The sequence below is a fragment of the Rana temporaria genome, chromosome 6 (assembly GCF_905171775.1).
Source record: "Rana temporaria chromosome 6, aRanTem1.1, whole genome shotgun sequence".
Lineage (NCBI taxonomy): Eukaryota > Metazoa > Chordata > Amphibia > Anura > Ranidae > Rana > Rana temporaria.
The window spans coordinates 172,258,354-172,277,647 of NC_053494.1; the positions used below are offsets into that span (position 1 = coordinate 172,258,354).

Below are 19,294 nucleotides of genomic sequence, written 5' to 3' on the forward strand. Positions count from 1 at the left end.
CGCCGTATCATTGCGCGCCCCTACGCGAATCTACCCCTTTGTTTTGTCCATATCAGACACAAACCCTGGAGCCCTTCACAACGTGTAGGCAAGAAACCTAGGCAACACTTATACACTGCCCACAATCCTGCTAGCTAGTGCCTCATAATATATATACAGTAAAACCTTGGTTTGCAAGCATAATTTGTTCCAGAAACATGCTTGTAATCCAAAGCACTTGTATATCAAAGCATTTTTTTTACAGGGTATACAAGAGAAGAGAGGCACATCTAAGTGTAGCAATACATTTCTAAATGTTGTACCTTCATCAAATGTAACCATATTGCTACACTTAGAGGCTCCTCTCTCCTTTTTTATACTCGGTTGTGACATGACCCTACTCTTATATCAAGACATCGCTTGTATATCAAGGCAAAATGTATTAAAACATTGCAAAACACTCTCAAACCAAGTTACTCTCAAACCAAGATTTTACTGTATATATATTATATATATATAGCAGTTATATCTACGTATCTAGCGACGGAGAAGATAAATCATGAAATTTATTACCTTGTCATATTCCAAGTGAAAACACAATAAACAAGCCACTATCACTTTGGCTTTCAGACATTCCTGGCACTTTAATAAATTTCTCCTTGATCCTATAATCCTACTCTGAAAAAAAAGTCAAACAGTATCTAGGCAATGTCTCAAGGCTGGAGCGTCTGCTTTAATTTCTTCTACAAAAACAATTTAAAGGGTGAGAATAAAAAAAACTCACCAGTTGTTAATAACAGGCTGGAGCTGTCAGTCAGTTTGCAGTAACGTCTGTTTTTCTTTTTATATTCCAGGCAGCAAAAATGGCAAATTACTCCAAATGTCAAAAACTGTGCGACCTCCTATTTGTCGTGTTTGCTCTGGTGTTCGTAATTGCCAGACTTGGTGTTTTCCCTTTATGGTAAGTAGTCATGACATTGAAGAAAATGACTTATGTTATGCAGTGATAATGATATCCTAAGCTTCCTTGATGACAGCCTGCCATTAGAAGGCTTTTATTGGGTTGATTTGATTTCATACATTTCTTTAATCCATTGATCATTCCATACTCCATGCTTCAAAATACTTTTGCTGAAGGAAGATTTACTAAAGGATGACGCAGCTGTCACCTACTTAGCCATTAAGTCAGAAACTATATTAGTGCATGGCACTTTCATACTCAATAGTACTTTAATGACAGTTATGTACTTAAAGGGAAGTAGCACGCAGACTTTTTTTCAGCTAGCGCATATTCTACTTAGGTTAGTTTATCTGAGTTATTTTTATAAAGTTTAACTAAAAAAAAATAGTTTTATCCAATTACCACATTATGTGTAATATGTAAGGTTCAGTTGGTTGTGTTTTTCTCCCAGGCCAAAGATTCCCAGTTCTCTGTTTCTGAGTCACTTTCTGAAATATACTGTACATATCTACGAACCCAGAAATGACCATAGCACTTGGGACAGTGTAATATCCAGGATTTTAGCATAAAACTGAAAATTCAGAAATTTACAACATCATGTTCATATATATACACACACACATGCAATAGGCTGCGTACACCTATGGAGAGTACATACACTTGGACATGAATCTTCATTAAACTGAGCAAAGAATATAGGGCCAGATTCACAAAGGAGATACGACGGAGTATCTCAGATACTCCGTCGTATCACTCAGAGTATCTATGCGACTGATTCATAGAATCAGTCACGCATAGATAGCCAGAAGATCCGACAGGTGTAATGGACTTACACTGTCGGATCTTGGGATGCAATACCGCGGCCGCCGCTGGGGGGAGTTCGCGTCGTAAACCAGCGTCGGGTATGCAAATTAGGAGTTACGGCAATCCACAAAGATTTTTCCCGTCGTTACGTCGTCGCAAGTGTTAGATTTCCGTCGCAAAGATAGTGCACCTTTAACATGGTGGAAAATGACTCCACCATGTTAAAGTATGCCCACTTCGCTTTTGAATTTTTTGAATTTTTTTTATTTTTCCCAGCGTAAGTGCTTTGTTGACGTCGCGATTCTCAAAACGGCGCGTCGTAATTTCGCGCAAAGCACGTTGGGAAATTTGCGACGGGAGCATGCGCAGTACGTCCAGCGCGGGAGCGCGCCTAATTTAAATGGTACCCGCCCCATTTGAATTGGACCGCCTTGCGCCGGACGTGTTTACAGGTAAGTGCTTTGTGGATCGGGCACTTAGACTGAAAACTTGCGGCGGTGTAACGTAAACGGTTTACGTTACGCTGCGCCGCGGGTATGTGAATCTGGCCTATAGTTTGGTATCACTATGGGTGGTCAGAGAGGAAGAAAATAGGAAACAAGTAGGGTTAGGAATGGTAGGCAAGAAAAGGGGAGTGTGGTAGGACAAGAGGTGTAGGAAAAGGACAACGGTGAAGAGGGGAAGAGGAAACTGCTGCACTGTCCACACATGGGGTCCCTTATGGAATCTGTTTGCAGGGCAAAAGTGAATCTAGGACCACAAGCTGAGCAGACGTAAATTTTTAGAAGTGAACGTGAATTTGTACCAATAAAACCACATTTTCATCTTGTTTTGAAGTGAAAGAGTAAAGTTCTCTATATTTTTAACAATTTTGCTTACTGTATGTATAAAAGAACCAAGTAAAAAAACTCATTATTAAATCAGACTCCTGCTTCATTAGACAAGAATGTCTCAGAACACCTTATTTGTAATTGATCCCCTACCTAAATCCATCCACCAGGGCAACCCCCAACTGTTATAGGAAATCAAATCTCAAAAAGCCTTACAACACTTCATAAATGTGCCTAAATCACTGTGCTATGAAACCATACCCTATCTGCCAACTGGAGGAGTTGTAATGAGACTCATTACACTTAGGCCTCATTCACACTTGGCGGACTCCGTCGCTACGGAGTCCGCCTGCTCCCGTCAGCTCAGCGGGAGATCAGTCCGCAGATCCCGCTGAGCCGCCGGATGACAAGCTCCTCTCTGCTCACTGAGCGGGGAGGGGCTTGTCGGGCACCGCTGTCTCCCTATGGAGCGATCTGAAAAAAACGGACAGCATGTCCGTTTTCATCAGATCTTACCCGATCCGATCCGCATGGACGGATGGGGACGTGGCCCCCATACCTCTGTTTTTTAGCGGGTCGGATCGGGTCGGATGTCAGCAGTCATGTCTCCGCTGACATCCGAAGCTCCATAGCGATGCATGGAGCGGCCGTTCAGGTCCGTGACAGATGGACCTGAACGGCCCGAAGTGTGAATGAGGCCTTACCTTCACAACCATCTGTAAAATTGCTATTCTCAACCAGTCTACCTTTTATGGTCAGTAGGAATTATATTCTGCATTGTAAGGATAATTTGATAGCTATCTGACTGGTCATTATTTTGCATACCTCTGGATACGCTACAAGGTTATGTAGAGTTTAATAATTCCTTGTGAAATTATCTGGATTACAAAACTATACTAGGTGGGGCAGGGAATAATTAAGACCACTTTCTTACTTTTGCTAACTGTGCCTGAGTAGGGAGATTTGCTTTCACTTCCTGTCCCAGAGATGCAGCAGGAAGTAAGAGATGGCCTCACTAAAATGAGATCCCCTCTTATACAATTGTCACCAGAATCAGTGTCACCTTTGGAAATTTTATCTTCAACTCATGTTGCTGTGAAAGCTCACACATGTTTTATTTCCCATCAATTTCTGTAACAAAGACAATAGTCATCTTGACCAATATTAAAGTTGAATCAGCCCATTGGGGACACAGAGATCAATAAAGACCTGACCGAAAATGTAATCCTTCCAGATTTTTTCCAAAATATTCTCTTACACCTACATAAAGTCTTGTGTAAACTCTACAATGAATGTCTTATTAACCCAGCCCTTTCTTTCTGTTTGACATTCCCATGGCTTATGTGTGACGATGACAAGGGCATTCTAGTCATTAAATAATTATTGTGTCTTATTGTCAACCAGTGTATTGTTGGTGTCAGAAGAGTATAGCCTAACATTGTCTCTTTCACAGTTACATTCTAATCATTTCTGACGCCGCTGCCTTACACAAAAACAAATACAAATCACAGTTGACTTTATAGTCACTTTATATAAAATGTTTGACATTTAAAAATGTCATTCGCAGTTGGGAGCCACACACAGTCCTGTATTTCAGGCACATCTCTGTAAATATCTTATGGAAGGACATGGAGGATTATCTTTCTGCTCTAAGACCCCTTTGGGGCAGTTTTCAGGTGCTTTAGCGCCTCTGCTAAGCTCCTGAATACCGCCTCCCACTCATTCCAGTGTTTCACACTCGGGTGGTGCACTTGTGCAAGCAGCATCTTTGGGGGCGGGTTGGGAGTATTTAGCGTTCCCAAAATCCCCTGCCTATTGGAATGAATGGGCATCTCTTTCAAATCATCTAAAAATCGCTTTGAAAGCACCGTAAAATGGGAGTTTTTAACCCGAGTGGAGCTTTAGTGCTAACAGCTGGGGTTTTCAGTGTGAACGCAGTCTAAGAGGTAATGGCGGTGCTAAAAAACATTCTGTAGTACTATAGCTATGTAGCACCCTATAGGTTGCTAGAGTGATGTATATAGGTTTTATAGTAGAATAGGTCAATTTAGGCAGGCATGGGATTGGCTCAGAGTAGAGCTGGTGGCTCACAGGCAGGATCACTGGGACTTCCCACTTCTTTCTAGAACATTCTAGTGTCTTCTATAAAGGAAGAAGGAGAAGAGGGGTGGAGCTGTTTGGGGTATTCTAGGGAGCCCTGACCAATTGCCAACTTGGATTGGCAGGGGGCAGGCCTCCTGAAATATCCAGGGTCAGTCCAGCTGGGGGGGAGTTGATTGGGTGGAAGATGGAGCGTTAGGCTGTCTGGGCCTTTGAGGGAGCTCCCCAGTCTTGGGGGGTGAACTTGGGCCACAGCTGCAGCCAGGAGGGCTGATGAGTGTACACACAGTTAGTAGAGGACTGGGAGGCCCGTCTAAGAGGACTGAGATGAAGCAGTCTGGGATGGGTGCAGAGCAGGGGCGTGCTGTGAAGTCAGAGGCTGGTGAGGCACTGGCTAATATCAGAGCCAGATACACACAGCTTACATACGCCGTGAACGTTAGAGCGTGAGCAATAATTCTAGCACTAGATCTCCTCTGTAACTCCAAACATGTAACCTCAAAAAAAAAAATTCAAGCGTTGTCTTTGTATATTCTCAAGTACTGAAGTTTGGTGCCATTCCACAAGTGTGCGCAATTTTAAAGCGTGACATGTTAGGAATTTATTTACTTAGCGTAACATCATCTTTCACATTATACAAAAAAAAAATCGGGCTAACTTGAGTGTTTTTTTTTATTCATGACTTTTTGTTCCTTTAGGGCATATTCACACTGGTCCGCATTACTGTGAGATTCAGTGTGGTGCGTTTTCAGAACATTTGAGATCTTTCACCTTGGGAGGCTGGTTTGATAAAGAGGGAACACCCTCAAAACGCATAACCGCCCCTGGATCCAGTTCCACTTTAACCTCCCTGTTGGTAATCTCGAATGCGGCTCTGGGTTATAGTTCAGTACCATTAGCGATAACCTCAAGCCACAGGATTGCATCTCAGAATCCTAGTCCAGGTTACTTACCTTGTCCCCAGGAACCTGCGATGTCCCCCTGCTGTGTCTGCGGGCTGTGTCCTCCGCCCGATACTCTGTGTGTCGGGCTTCGTTCCCAGCGATCCTGGCGGAAAATTCCCAGCAAGGGACTTGTCCTATATCTGCACCCAGAGGTGCCTCTCCCCTTGTGATCTTTCAGTGTAACTGGAACATGGTTTATTCTGTTCCCATATGACGACAGCCCTGAGTGTTGGACCCTCCACTAACATCCTTTATGGTCCTTGGACTTTTAAACAGATTTAAAGATCATGGACTCTTGTCATCCTATTTTCTCCTGCATAGATCACTATGCTTATTAATTAATTTATTTGTATGTCCTAACAACACTGTGGGATACACTGCTCTAGTTCCCTGTGCCTTTACCTGTATATTAGAAGGGGGAGTTTTTGGGACTTTAAATGAAATGCATTTTTAAGCAAAAGTAAGTATAAATAAAGTTGTATACGTAATAACCAGGCTCACACTTACCACCCAAACAGCAAACCAAATTCAACTGTCTAACTGTGTGCATTAAGAACAGAGGATTGGTTGCACGCATTTGCAAATACATGATTAAGCTGCAGGCCTCGCCAAGGCTCTCTGCATTCTGCAGTCTCCTCAATAGAGGCATATAAATACTGATGAGTAGATGGAGGGCAGGTGACTGGGGGTGTGTCACTGCCTTACCTGTATATTAGCTCCTTTATTTATACTGTGACAGAGGGGGGAAGGGTCCACAAGAGTAACCATACAGTAATGTGACAACATGCTGTCAACAACAGGATGCTCTAAGAAAAGATGATCAGCAACAAGGGATTGTTGCGCTTCAGGCACCTCAAACATTTTGCTGTATATAGGAAGTACTGCCGGCTAAGTAAAGAATCTTCTGCATCCACTACACCTTTGGGTGTACTGGATGCCTGTTCCCCCTGTAAGGGCCAGAGAGAAGAGCCAGAGAGTACAGAGGGTGGACAGGTATTCAACACAACTAGAAGTTTTTTTGTTCTTCCTTGTATTGATGTTGGTTGGGGCTATGTGATGGAAATGTGTTTTTTTTTTGTTGTATAATGAAAAAAATTCGATAAAAATTATTTGATTCAAAAAAAGAAATGGGGAGTTCAACCATGGGGACCCAGGAGGAAAGGATTTGGTGGTGTGTGCAGAGCGTTGTGGGTGGGGCTTAAAACTCCAAATTCCTTAAAATAGGTGGTCCTATGCAATCCCCACTTTGCATCCCTCCAGCCTGGGACTCCCAAACTAATTTGACCTTATCCCCAGCCTGAAGGACGTTTCTTTCTCCCACCCCCCTCCTCTCACACGTTCTATTTCTGGGCCTTTTGCCCGCCACTCTGTTCTCCACTCCCTGTCCCCCCATTGTTTGTGTGTGAGTTAGTGTTTGTGTCCGTCCCCCCCCAATCTTGACCCTTTTTTTTCTCCCCCGTTATTGCGGCTAGTTCTGTTCCCTCTTATCTACCTTAGCCCCTGGGCCTATAGGCTCGGGCATATCACACAGACCCCCAGCCTCGGCCTGCGGGTCAGTGTTAGTCTATAATTTATGCCTTCACCACACGCTTTATGTTTTTATTTTATATCTCTACATGTGGTCTTATGCTTCATGCCCATATCCCCTGCATGGGAATTTATCTGGTTTATACTTTTTTTGTTGTTTATTCTTTATGTCAATAAAAACATTGTACCAGAAAATATGGAGGTGGGTGAGCACAAGATAGTTGGCCTAGGTAGATGGAAATTATACATCGATCCTTTCTGCTGTCGTTCTCAATTCAGCCAATGTTGCCAACACAGTCTCAGTACTGCTGCTGTATTTTCCAATAGTAAAATGAATAAGCAGCATATAGGCAGAGCAGGGGGCTCAGGTGGAGAGATCTCCTTACTGGAACCTTAACCACTTCCATACCGGGCACTTACGCACCTTCCTGCCCAAGCCAATTTTCAGCTTTCAGCGCTGTCGCACTTTGAATGACAATTGCGCGGTCATGCTACACTGTACCCAAACAATTGTTTTATAATTTTATTCCCACAAATAGAGCTTTTTTTTGGTGGTATTTGATCACCTCTGCGGGTTTTTTTTTGCGCAACAACTAAAAAAAGACCGAAAAAATGTAAAAAAAAAAAGTTTTTATATTTTTCTGTTATTTTTTGTAAATAAGTACGTTTTCTTCGATTACGGGCACTGATATGGCGGCACTGATGGGCACCAATGAGGTGGCACTGATGGGCACTGATGGGGTGGCACTGATGGGCACTGATAGGCAGCACTGATGGACACTGATAGGCGGCACTGATAGGCGGCGCTGGTATGCAGCACTGATGGGCACTTATAGGCGGCACTGGGCACTCATAGGTGACACTGATGGGCACTCATGGGTGGCACTGATGGGTACTTATGGGTGGCACAGATGGGCACTGATAGGTGGGCACTGGGCATGGATAGGCACTGAGGGGTGGCACTGATGGACACTGAGGGGTGGCACTGATGGACACTGAGGGGTGGCACTGAGGGCATTACTGGGCATCACTTGTTTATCCCAGTGCCCATGTTGCCAGTCAGTGCCCATTTGTGGGCACTGATTGGCATCTTTCTCATTTCTTTTTTTTTTACTGCCCCCTTCCCTGGTGGTCCAGTGTGGGCCTCCCTGGTGATCCAGTGTGGGCATCCGAGGGGGGCTGCGCTGATAAACAATCAGCGCGAACCCCCCTGTCAGGAGAGCTGCCAATTGGCTCTCTTCTACTCGCATCTGTCAGACGTGAGTGAGGAAGAGCCATCAACGGCTCTTCCTGTTTACATCATGATTAGCCGTGATTGGACACAGCTGATCACGTGGTAAAGAGCCTCCGCCAGAGGCTGACACCCCGCATCACCAATCGCCGCGCGCGCCAGCATGTAATCCTGCTGGACGTCAATAGATGTCAAGTCAGGATTGCACAACCACTTCCTGGACGTCAATTGTCTATTGACCGGGTGGGAAGTGGTTAAAGAGTATCTCTACTTTTCTTGAGAAAAAACATTCCCCTCTGGGTGATCTATGTACATTGCAAGGATTGTAACAAACTGGGTTGCAGATTCCTAACTTTTGTTAATCTGACAAAATCCCTGTGTGTTTCTCTGTGTCCATGTGGCAAAGTGAATCTAACAGGTGTGGTTTCATAATTATCAATCAGTTGCTGCACCTGCAGGGCACCAATGAGGAAAGCTACTGGGCCTGCACACATTTTGATTTCCTATTGGAAGTATCTCACCAAAAATAAACATTTTGTTGGAGGGATGCCTGAAATCTTCATTGTATCTTAGTGCAGACTTCTGTGAAAATCAGTGAGCCAATCACACAAGCATCAAATTATGTTTCTGGGGGCGTTCTGTACACATTCTGTGTACAGAACACCTCCAGGTAGCCATATTGCATTTTACAGAAAATTACAGAGCTGCAGATTGAAAGGGAAAGGTAATTTTTAATAACATTCAATTACAATATAACTTGTGTCGCAATTGTATATGCTATATACAGTCCTGTTTAAAAGTTTAATACCACTTGGAAAATGGCAAAAAATCATATTTTACATTGTTGGATCTTAACAAGGTTCCAAGTAGAGCTTTAACATGCAACAAGAAGAAATGAGAGTGAGAAAAAACATTTTTTGAGCATTCAATTTAATGAAAACAACGAATAAACTGAAACAGGTTGTTTTTCAGCTGATCAAAAGTTTACGACCACGCCTCCAAAAAAAAACTAAACCCCCTCCAAAACAGAAATCCAACTTCCAAACATGAACTCAGTAATGAGTAGCTCCGCCGTAATTGTTGATCACTTCAAAAATTTGTTTCGGGATGCTTGATGCCTCGCGTTTCCATGAGATGAGTGGGAACATTTCTCCAAGTGGTGAAGGCAGCTGCACGAAGGCCATCTACTGTCTGGAACTGTTGTCCATTTTTGTAAACTTCCCTTGCCATCCATCCCCAAAGGTTCTCAATTGGATTTAGATCAGGGGAACACGCAGGATGGGCCAAAAGAGTGATGTTATTCTCCTGGAAGAAGTCCCTTGTCCTGCGGGCATTGTGTACTGTAGCGTTGTCCTGTTGGAAAACCCAGTTGTTACCACGCAGAGACGAGGGCCCTCAGTCATGAGGAATGCTCTCTGCAACATCTGCACATAGCCAGCGGTCGTTTGACGCCCCTGCACTTCCTGAAGCTCCATTGTTCCACTGAAGGAAAAAGCACCCCAGACCATTATGGCGTCCCTCCACTGTGGCGCGTAGAAAACATCTCAGGTGGGATCTGCTTGTCATGCCAGTAACGTTGGAAACCATCAGGACCATCAAGGTAAAAAAAATTCTCATCAGAGAATAAAACTTTCTTCCACCTTTCAATGTCCCATGTTTGGTGCTCTCTTGCAAAGTCCAAATGAGCAATTCTGTGGCGTTCCAGGAGACAAGGTTTTTGAAGACGTTTTTTGTTTTTGAAGCCCTTCAGTCTCAGATGCCGTCTGATGGTTATGGGGCTGCAGTTAGCACCAGTAAGGGCCTTAATTTGGGTCGAGGATGGTCCAGTGTCTTGATGAGAGACCCTGCTTATGCAGTTCAACAACCCGACCACGTTCAAAAAGGGAGAGTTTTTTTGTCTTTGCCATCACAACGTGTGACTACCTGACAGAAAATGACAATGAATCCACATCTTTGCACAGATTTGGCTTTTTAAAGGCATGTGGTCCTAAACTTTTCATCAGCTGAAAAACAGTCTGTTTCAGTTTTTTCGTTGTTTTCATTAAATTGAATGCTCAAAAAATGTTTTGTCTCGCTCTCATTTCTTCTTGTTGAAGCTCTACTTGGGACCTTGTTAAGTTCCAACAATGTAAAATATGATTTTTTGCCATTTTTAAAGTGGTTTTAAACAGGGGTCATGTCCTGGGGAAAAAAGTGTGGGAACTCCCACCCAAGATCCACACCCCCACCAAGAAAAAAAAAATGATACGCTGTTTTTTTTTTCGAAAAAATGATACGCATGTTTTTTTTTCGATCCACTGTACCTTAGTAATCCTTTATGTTACTGGCCACTTCCTGTATATGGATTCATCAGGTAGTGTGCGGGTATTCCGTCACTTCCTCAATGCCGCAATGTCTCCTGAGAGCTTTTGTCATTGTTCCCAGGAGACATTGAGGAGGTCTGCCGCGAGTTATCGCGGGATTTAGAAAGAAGCAAGTTCTAAATTCCTCCGCAATGTCTCCTGGGAACAACGACAAAAGCTCCCAGGAGACATTGCTGCATCGAGGAAGTGACGGAATACCCGCACACTACCTGATGAATCCATATACAAGAAGCGGCCAGTAACATAAAGGATTACTAAGGTTCGCCCTGCCCCTGACAGTGACTCGAGCTGGGCATCGCTGCTTAGTGAAGGATTGGCTTGGGCGGCTCGGCTGCTCTCAGCTGCTCTAGTTCGGCAAAGGGAACTGAGTTCCTGCTGTGAAAAAAGTTCAGGAACTCCGTTCCCACTCGTTCCCGCAGGTCTTGAGCCCTGGTCTTAAACTTTTGATCAGGACTATATTATTTTTTCTTTATTTTTTCCCCCACAAAAGTGGAGTTACCCTTTAAGAAGATCCAGTAAAAGAATCCAGAGATACAGTATACGAATCCAGAGGCACTGTAGAAAATGCAGAGAGTTTAGCAATCTGACACCATGTACATAAGACGATCGTGTCTGTTTTGGGTGGATTAAACCTTGAACTTTGGGTTGATTGATTACAGTTGAGGGGCCGAAACCACGTGTAAGTTTTGTGTTCTAGTTCATATTTCTATACCAGCATTACAGTAATAGTATCAGGGGTGTCACAACTACTTTGTTACACTTTGTTCATTTTTCTGCTGATGCACTTTATTATTTCAGTTGCTGACTTTTGAATCTGATACAGTGTAGAGAGCCAATAAGCAATTTAGCAAAGATCAAAAAGTGGTCATATAGTTATTGCAAGACTCTAAGACTTTAATCAAGTGCGGCTATGAGGAACCCTCTGGCAACAAGGAATGGGAAGCGATCTCAGACATTGCCACTATTTCAGAAAGTAATTACTCTGGAATGGCAAGCTTCTTACATTGGTAATAATTCTTTTTCAACCTTGGCTCCTTTCATTGTCTTAAAGAAGAAATCAGCTAAGCTCCATTTACATGTAATCTGGCCACATAATTATGGAAGAGCCCTGGGGCCATCAAAAAACATTTGTTTTTACAGAATTCTAAATTTAAAATAAAAATAAAAAAGTTTACAGTCATCATAAAAGTTATTTTTTTTGAAAATCATAATTCTGAGTTTGAATTTTTTTTTTTAAAGAATTCTGAGTTTATTTTAATTTTTTTTAATCTTAATCTCAAAAAAAATTATTCAAACTCAGTTTTTTTTATTTTTTTTAATGGCCCCAGGGCTCTTCCATACATAATACAATAACGTCCAAATTAAAAATAATTAAAAATTCATTACCCAATGTGCCTAAAAAAAAAAAAAAAAACAGCTGTACTACAATTGTATGGTGTGGTACTATCTGTGAGCCCGTGGGGGTGCCTCACTACATCGGCCTGGGCTTCCAGTACAATAGAACAGAGAGTGATGCTGTCATAACATTACATGATAGGGGTGAGGGTCAGTTTAGAGGGAGGCTAACTGACATGACTTGAGGTTTAATAATAAAAAATAAAAAAAAAGTGAAAAAAACACAAACACAAAAAGCAGAACTCCAGACAAAATAACAAGATAAAAATGTAAACTTTAACCTTTTGACCCCAGGAAGATTTACCCCCTTTATGACCAGTCCATCCTTTGTGATATGCCACTGCGTTATTTTAACTAACAATTGCACGGTCGTGCGACACTGTGCCCAAATAAAATGTATGTCCTACTTTTCCCACAAATAGAGCTTTCTTTTGGTGGTATTTGATCACCTCTGCGGTTTTTATATTTTGCGCTTTAAACAAAAATTTTTTTGAAGAAACAAAACAACATTTTTTACTTTCTGCTCTAAAAAATATACAATAAAAAAAATGAAAGAATCAAATTTCTTCAAAAATATTAGGCTAATATGTATTCTGCTACGTACTTTTAGTAAAATAAATCCCACTAAGCATATATTGATTGGTTTGCGCAAAAGTCATAACGTCTACAAATTATGGCATATATTTATGGAATTTGTATTTATTTTTTATTTTTTACTGCTGACTTCCTGGGTTTGCTTTCGTAACTTTACGAAAATTTAACGAATCTAACAAAAATTCATATTTCGTACGAATCCAAATTGAATTTCAGACACGAATTACGAAATCCTAATTTTCGGCCAATTCGAAACGAAACAAAACTAGTTTATTGACGGCGTCCATGTCTAACGCACATACGCCCCCCCCCCCCCTGCGGACACCCATTGTTATTGTACACAGCGGGAGCTTTTCAGCAAGTCCCAGCCAATGATTGATTCCCCGGACTTGCTGATCTGTTGTGTGCAATCACAGCTCAGAGCTCCGTGTTAACAAGCAACACAGTGCTCTGTACAGAGGGAACATCTCTGTGTTTTTCATCCTTGCAAAGCAGAGAGAGACATTAAACAAACCCCTTGATCACCCTAGATGTTAAACCCAGGCCTTTTTTTCTCAAAGTGTAGGTGCAGGAACTTCCCCTTTATGAGTTGCCCCATTTCTCCTCCCCTACCCACCTCAAGTGACCGTTCCTTTACCCCACCCCCTGCCCACCTTCCAGTAGTGCCCTTTATAGAGAATACAGAACCAAGTATAATTTTTTGGTGCCAAGAGTTTTGTATTGAATTTGTTAATAATAACAAGAAAAGCAGTAAAATAGATCCCTTGCAGCCAGCAACACCAATAGAACCTCCAGCAACAATAGATCTTCCTACAACAATAATGGACCACCAGCAGCCAAATATCCTACAGCAAAAATAGACCCCCCAGTAACAATAGGCTCCCCAGCAACTAGCGACCCCCGGCAGCAACAACAGATATCCCCACAGCCAGCATCAAGAGACCCTCCAGCATCCAGGAACAATATACCCCTCCCTCAACAGTGGATCTCTCCCAGCGACAACTAACCTGCCCAGCAACATAAGATCCACCCCCACCAGCAATAGATCTCCCACCAGAAACAACAGACTTCCTCAGCAAAAATTGACCCTCCCATGCTAAAATAGACCCCCCCCCAGCTACAATAGATACCCCAGCAGCCAGCATCAGCAGACCATTCAGCACACCCCAACAACCCTTGTACACATTCAGTCCTGGAGGTGCCGGAACTGCGTCCCCCCGCGTTCCTGCAGAAAAAAAACCCTGGTTAAACTATTCCCAGCCAGTGTCATTAATACAGTGACAGTGTATATTATTAGCACTGATCATTGTATCAGTGTAACTGGTGATGTCAACTGTAGTTTGTCAGTCCCTCTCCTCCCAGTATAAATTTGTTTTAATAATTTGATAAGAACATTGCGGCTAAAGAGAAAAATGTGCAAAATGAATAGTATTAAAGCTGCTCCCCTTAAAGTGTAATGTGCTAGCTTTTTATAGTTGGGGTGCGACTTATAGTGGGACTGCACTATCGCAATCTCACTATAAGTCGCTGATCACCGCCATTACTAGTATAACAAAAAAAAATTGTAGGCACTATAACTTTCATGCCAACCAATCAATATACACTTTATTAGGATTTTTGTGTTATCAAAGACATGTAGCAAGATACATTTTAGCCCAAATGTATGAAGAATTTTTTTATTTTTTTTTTACATTTTTTTTATTGGATATGTTTTATAGCAAAAGGTTAAAAATATTGTTTTTATTTAAAAAAATGTTTTTTTTTTTTTATGTTGCAGAAAATAAAAAACCAAGTGGTGATCAAATACCACCCATAAAATTTACTGTTGTAAATTAATAATTGTAATATATAGTTGGAAAAGTTAATAATTATTTTATTATGTGATGCAATTTAAAGCGGAGTTCCAGCCAAATATTTGTTTATTAAAAGTCAGCAGCAACAAAAACTGTATCTGCTGACTTTTAATAAACAGCCACTCACCTGTCCCACGATCCAGCGGTGCACCCACATGCGCTGTTCTCTTCTATGGCAGCGCTGGCATCTCTATGGGCACCCGGCTGTGACAGCTTGCAAATTCACATCCGGGTGCCCACTACGCATGTGCAAGCAACACTGCGCATGCATTAGCGACACTGCACTCTGTGACAGGTTCCCAAAGTCTTCTAGGACCTGTCATCAGGGCTGGACTGGGACAAAAATTTGGCCCTGGACTTCATCCAGACCGGCCCACTCAATAAAATGCTGCCCCCCACCCCCCAAAAAATCACGCCCACCAAAAGGCCCCTACATCTATTATTGTATATCATGAGAGGGTGAGAGAGATGAGAGAGAGAGAGGGAGGGCTGAGGGAAAGAGGGTGAGAGAGGGGGGTGAGTGTAAGAAAAATAGAGTGAGTGTAAAAGAGAGGGGGTGAGTGTAGGACCACTTTGACACTGAGACATTTTTCAGGTGCTTTTGGGCTAAAAATAGCGCCTGTAAAGCGATTGAAAAACACCTCCACTGCAGTCCCAGTGTGAAAGCCTGAGTGCTTTCACACTGGGGCGCTGCCTGGGCGTTAAAAAAAGTCCTCCAAGCAGCATCTTTGGGGCGGTGGAGGAGCGGTGTACAAACCGTTCCAGCCCATTGAAATGAATGGCCACCGCAGCTGAAGTGCCTGCAATGCACTTCGGCAGCAGTGCTACACGGGCACATTTAACCTTGAATTTGGCTGCCAGCGGGGTTAAAAGCGCCTGCTAGACACCGAATAGTGCAGCTAAAATGACAGTAAAGTGCTGCTAAAACTAGCAGTGTTTTACCGTCAATGCCCGCCCCAGTGTGAAAGCAGCCTAAGAATCAGGGAGTGAATGAGACAGAGGAGGGACCTGAGAGACAGAGGAGGGACCTGAGAGACAGAGGGAGGAGCTGAGAGACAGAGGGGGGAGCTGAGAGACAGAGGGGGGAGCTGAGAGACAGAGGGGGGGAGCTGAGAGACAGAGGGGGGGAGCTGAGAGACAGAGGGGGGGAGCTGAGAGACAGAGGGGGGGAGCTGAGAGACAGAGGGGGGAGCTGAGAGACAGGGGGGGGAGCTGAGAGACAGAGGGGGGTCTGAGAGATAGAGGGGGGCTGAGAGACAGAGGAGGGGGCTAAAAGAGGGGGGAATAAGAGACATGGGAACTGAGAGACAGAGGGGGGGACTGAGAGACGGGGGGCTGAGAGAGTCTCCGTTTAAAAAAAAAAATATTTTTTAAAACGGCCCACTGAGCCATCGGCCCACCGGGAAACTCCCTGTAGTCCCTATGGTCAGTCCATCCCTGCCTGTCATGTGTCCCAGAAGGCTTTGTGATGGAGAACTTTCTCTTCTGATCACCAGGGCTCAAGTCCTGCGGGAACGCGTGGAAACCGAGTTCCTGCACTTTTTTCACAGCAGGAACTCAGTTCCCTTTGCAGGACTAGAGCAGCCGAGAGCAGCCGAGCCGCCCGAGCCAATCCTTCACTAAGCGGCGATGCCCAGCTCGAGTCACTGTCAGGGGCAGGCGAACCTTAGTAATCCTTTATGTTACTGGCCGCCTCCTGTATAGGGATTCATCGGGTAGTGTGCGGGTATTCTGTCACTTCCTCGATGCCGCCAATGTCTCCTGGGAGCTTTTGTCATTGTTCCCAGGAGACATTGCAATTCCTCCTGGGAACAATGACAAAAGCTCCCAGGAGACATATACAGGTAGCAGCCAGTAACATAAAGGATTATTAAGATACAGTGGATCGAAAAAACATGCCGTTTAGTAAATATGCATATGAGCGTATCATTTTCTTTTTTTTTTGGTGGGGGAGTGGATCTTGGGTGGGAGTTCCCACACTTTTTTCCCCAGGACTTGAACCCTGCTGATCACCTAAGGCAAACGGAATAGAAGTGGGAACAGATACCTGCTCCCCCCTGCCTCCCCAAAAGCTCTGTTTCACAAACAAAAGCCGGTGAGGAGGCCTTAAAGTGCAATTTACACTTTTGGGTGGAACTCCTTAGTGTTGTCAGAGAAGAGCTTGTAACGTTTATTTATATACTGTATATATATTCTGTATTAGGATGTAAATATAGCAGAGATAAGCTACTTGCCGCCACCGACAGTGAAGTCCATCCGCATATTGTTCTGTGTTAGTAGCTTGTGAAATATTGAAAAATATTGAAGCTGGTGCATTAGAACAACTACCAGGTGAATAAGATTTTCTGAGAAAGAATGATTACCTTTAATGAGGTACCTAATACTTTTAAAGGCCACTCAGTATGATTTTTTTCTAATTCCGGATGCTTCTAACAATAGGGCATCTATATGCTATACACTGTGTATATTACATGCAAATTAATGTGCCCTTTAATCAGCAAAAAAGGGAGGATTCTGGTTTGTGAAGACTTTGCCCCCCCAGCACCTTAGCCGACTATTTTATCCTAGAGAACATTTGCTGTGTTTATTGTCACCACTAGGTGGCACAGTCATGTCATTGCATCCCTCCTGTACATTAATGGATTTATGTTTCAAAGTGTGTAATTATGATACAGATTTATATACACTGTGTAGGTATGTGTATTATTACTCTATCTATCTATCTATCTATCTATCTATCTATCTATCTATCTATCTATCTATCTATCTATCTATCTATCTATCTATACATATAGATTTCCAGGACGTTTCTCTTTTCCATTTCTGTGATTTAACTATCAAAACTGCAAAAAAAATAAAAGTTTGCTAAAAGTCTGATAAAAATTTAACTTCTACCAGAATGAAAAAATAAATACAAAGGCTCACTTGCAGTTGCTATCCAATGACAACGCAGGCAAAGGTTTACCTCTAATTTATAATAACAGTGAAATTAAAAGCTGAATTCCATAGATTATATATTTTTCCTATACATTGGGCCAGCTTGGTACAATGTAAGTGTGTATGTGTGATACCTGATTGGTCTCTGTGGGAGCTGTAATGCACTGTAGTACCCTGAGCTACTACAGCGATGGCCGTAGTCTTCTGGGTGCCGTATTGAGTGGCTGCCTTTCTGAATAGTAACCACAGGGGGTCACGGACATCACTGTATTTCTTCTCCACCTTGTCCAATCAGAGAACGCTTTGCATTCATTATGAAAAATACAAAGCAGCCTCTGACTGGCTGCTATCCCAAGTAAGTGACCTCCTGTGGTTACTATGCAGAAGGGCAGCAAATCTACAATGGACCCAGCAGACTGCACCTATCACTGTATAAGCTCAGGCTACTGCAGTGATTTACAGCTTCTACAGAGGCCAATCAGGTATCATATTTATTACAGGTACTGATATAGCACCATCAATTTACACAGCACTTCACATCAATTTATATTATACATTCACATCAGTCCCTACCCTCAAGGGACTTACAGTCTAAGGTCCCTAACATATAATCATACATACACATACTGGGGCCAACTTAGACAGGCGTCAATGAACCCAGCAGCATGCCTTTGAAATTTGAGAGGAAACCCACACAGGCAAAGGGAGAACAGGCAAACTTGAGGCAGGTAGTGCCATGATTGGGACATGAACCAACGACCCCAATGCTGCTAGCTAGAAGTGCTAACCACTTAGCCGCTGTAGGCATGTTTACATTGCGCCAAGCTGGAGGTAAGTATGAAAAATAAATCCTCTAGTTCAGCTTTAATTTGACTGCTATTATAAATTGAAGGTATGCCATTACCTGCTTTGTCAGTGGATAGCAACTGCACCTGAGTCTTTGTATCACTGATCAGGTATTACACATGCGTGCCAAGCTGGCCCAAGGTAAGTATGCTATATCTTGGATATCATATTTTACATTGTTGTTAATAACTAACACCTTCTTCCTAAATATAATCAAGACAAAGAAACTTTTCACTGTGTAACTTGTATTTATTACCTGCATTGTTTCATTTTGCCTATGCAGATTATTTTATGTCCTCTGTTAGTTGTTCATATTCCATGGGGTGTTCAAGACGCAATCTCTGCACAATGTATAGACACAGAAACTCATGTCTTACTTTTCTAGGGGGCCAAGCAAAATTTGCATTATGCCCTTCAAGAGCATGTACAGCAATATAAATAATAAATGCTCTTTACAAAGCCAAATATTTTGCTGCCATGTCTTCTAACTTGCCAGAAAACAGGAGTCGATCATTCGTAATTCAAGTAAAAATTTTAAGAGTTACTAAACCCAGAACCCTGCATTTGCTATATCTGCAAATCCATACAAACACAAAAATCTCCTGCGCTTGGGAGGCTATATCTTATTCCTGGCTTGTATAGATGCACTTCGTCTTGCGCTGTATCCTGAGGAAGAGGCTAGCCCTCGAGATGCGTTAGCCTATTTACCTTCTCCTACCACATGATATGATGCAATGTGAACTTAATGATGCTGTACTATGTGATGGGCTTGTTACATTTGTCATCTTGTGAGTATAATACTTACCATTTATTACATTAATAAAGCAATGTACAGGCAGTACACCAGGGCCCCGGATGGCAACCCTCCTTTTTTTTTATATATATATATATATATATATATATATATATATATATATATATATATATATA

At 42.6% G+C, this 19,294-nt stretch overlaps 1 protein-coding gene across 1 annotated transcript in view; it reads left to right on the forward strand.

Annotated features, from left to right (window-relative positions):
- CERS6 (ceramide synthase 6) overlaps nt 1–19,294 on the forward strand; it is a 242,054-nt gene that overhangs the window by 211,364 nt on the left and 11,396 nt on the right. Inside the window, exon 8 of the mRNA XM_040357813.1 lies at nt 834–940. Coding sequence (XP_040213747.1) covers nt 834–940 — 107 coding nt within the window. The remainder of the gene's footprint in view (nt 1–833; nt 941–19,294) is intronic.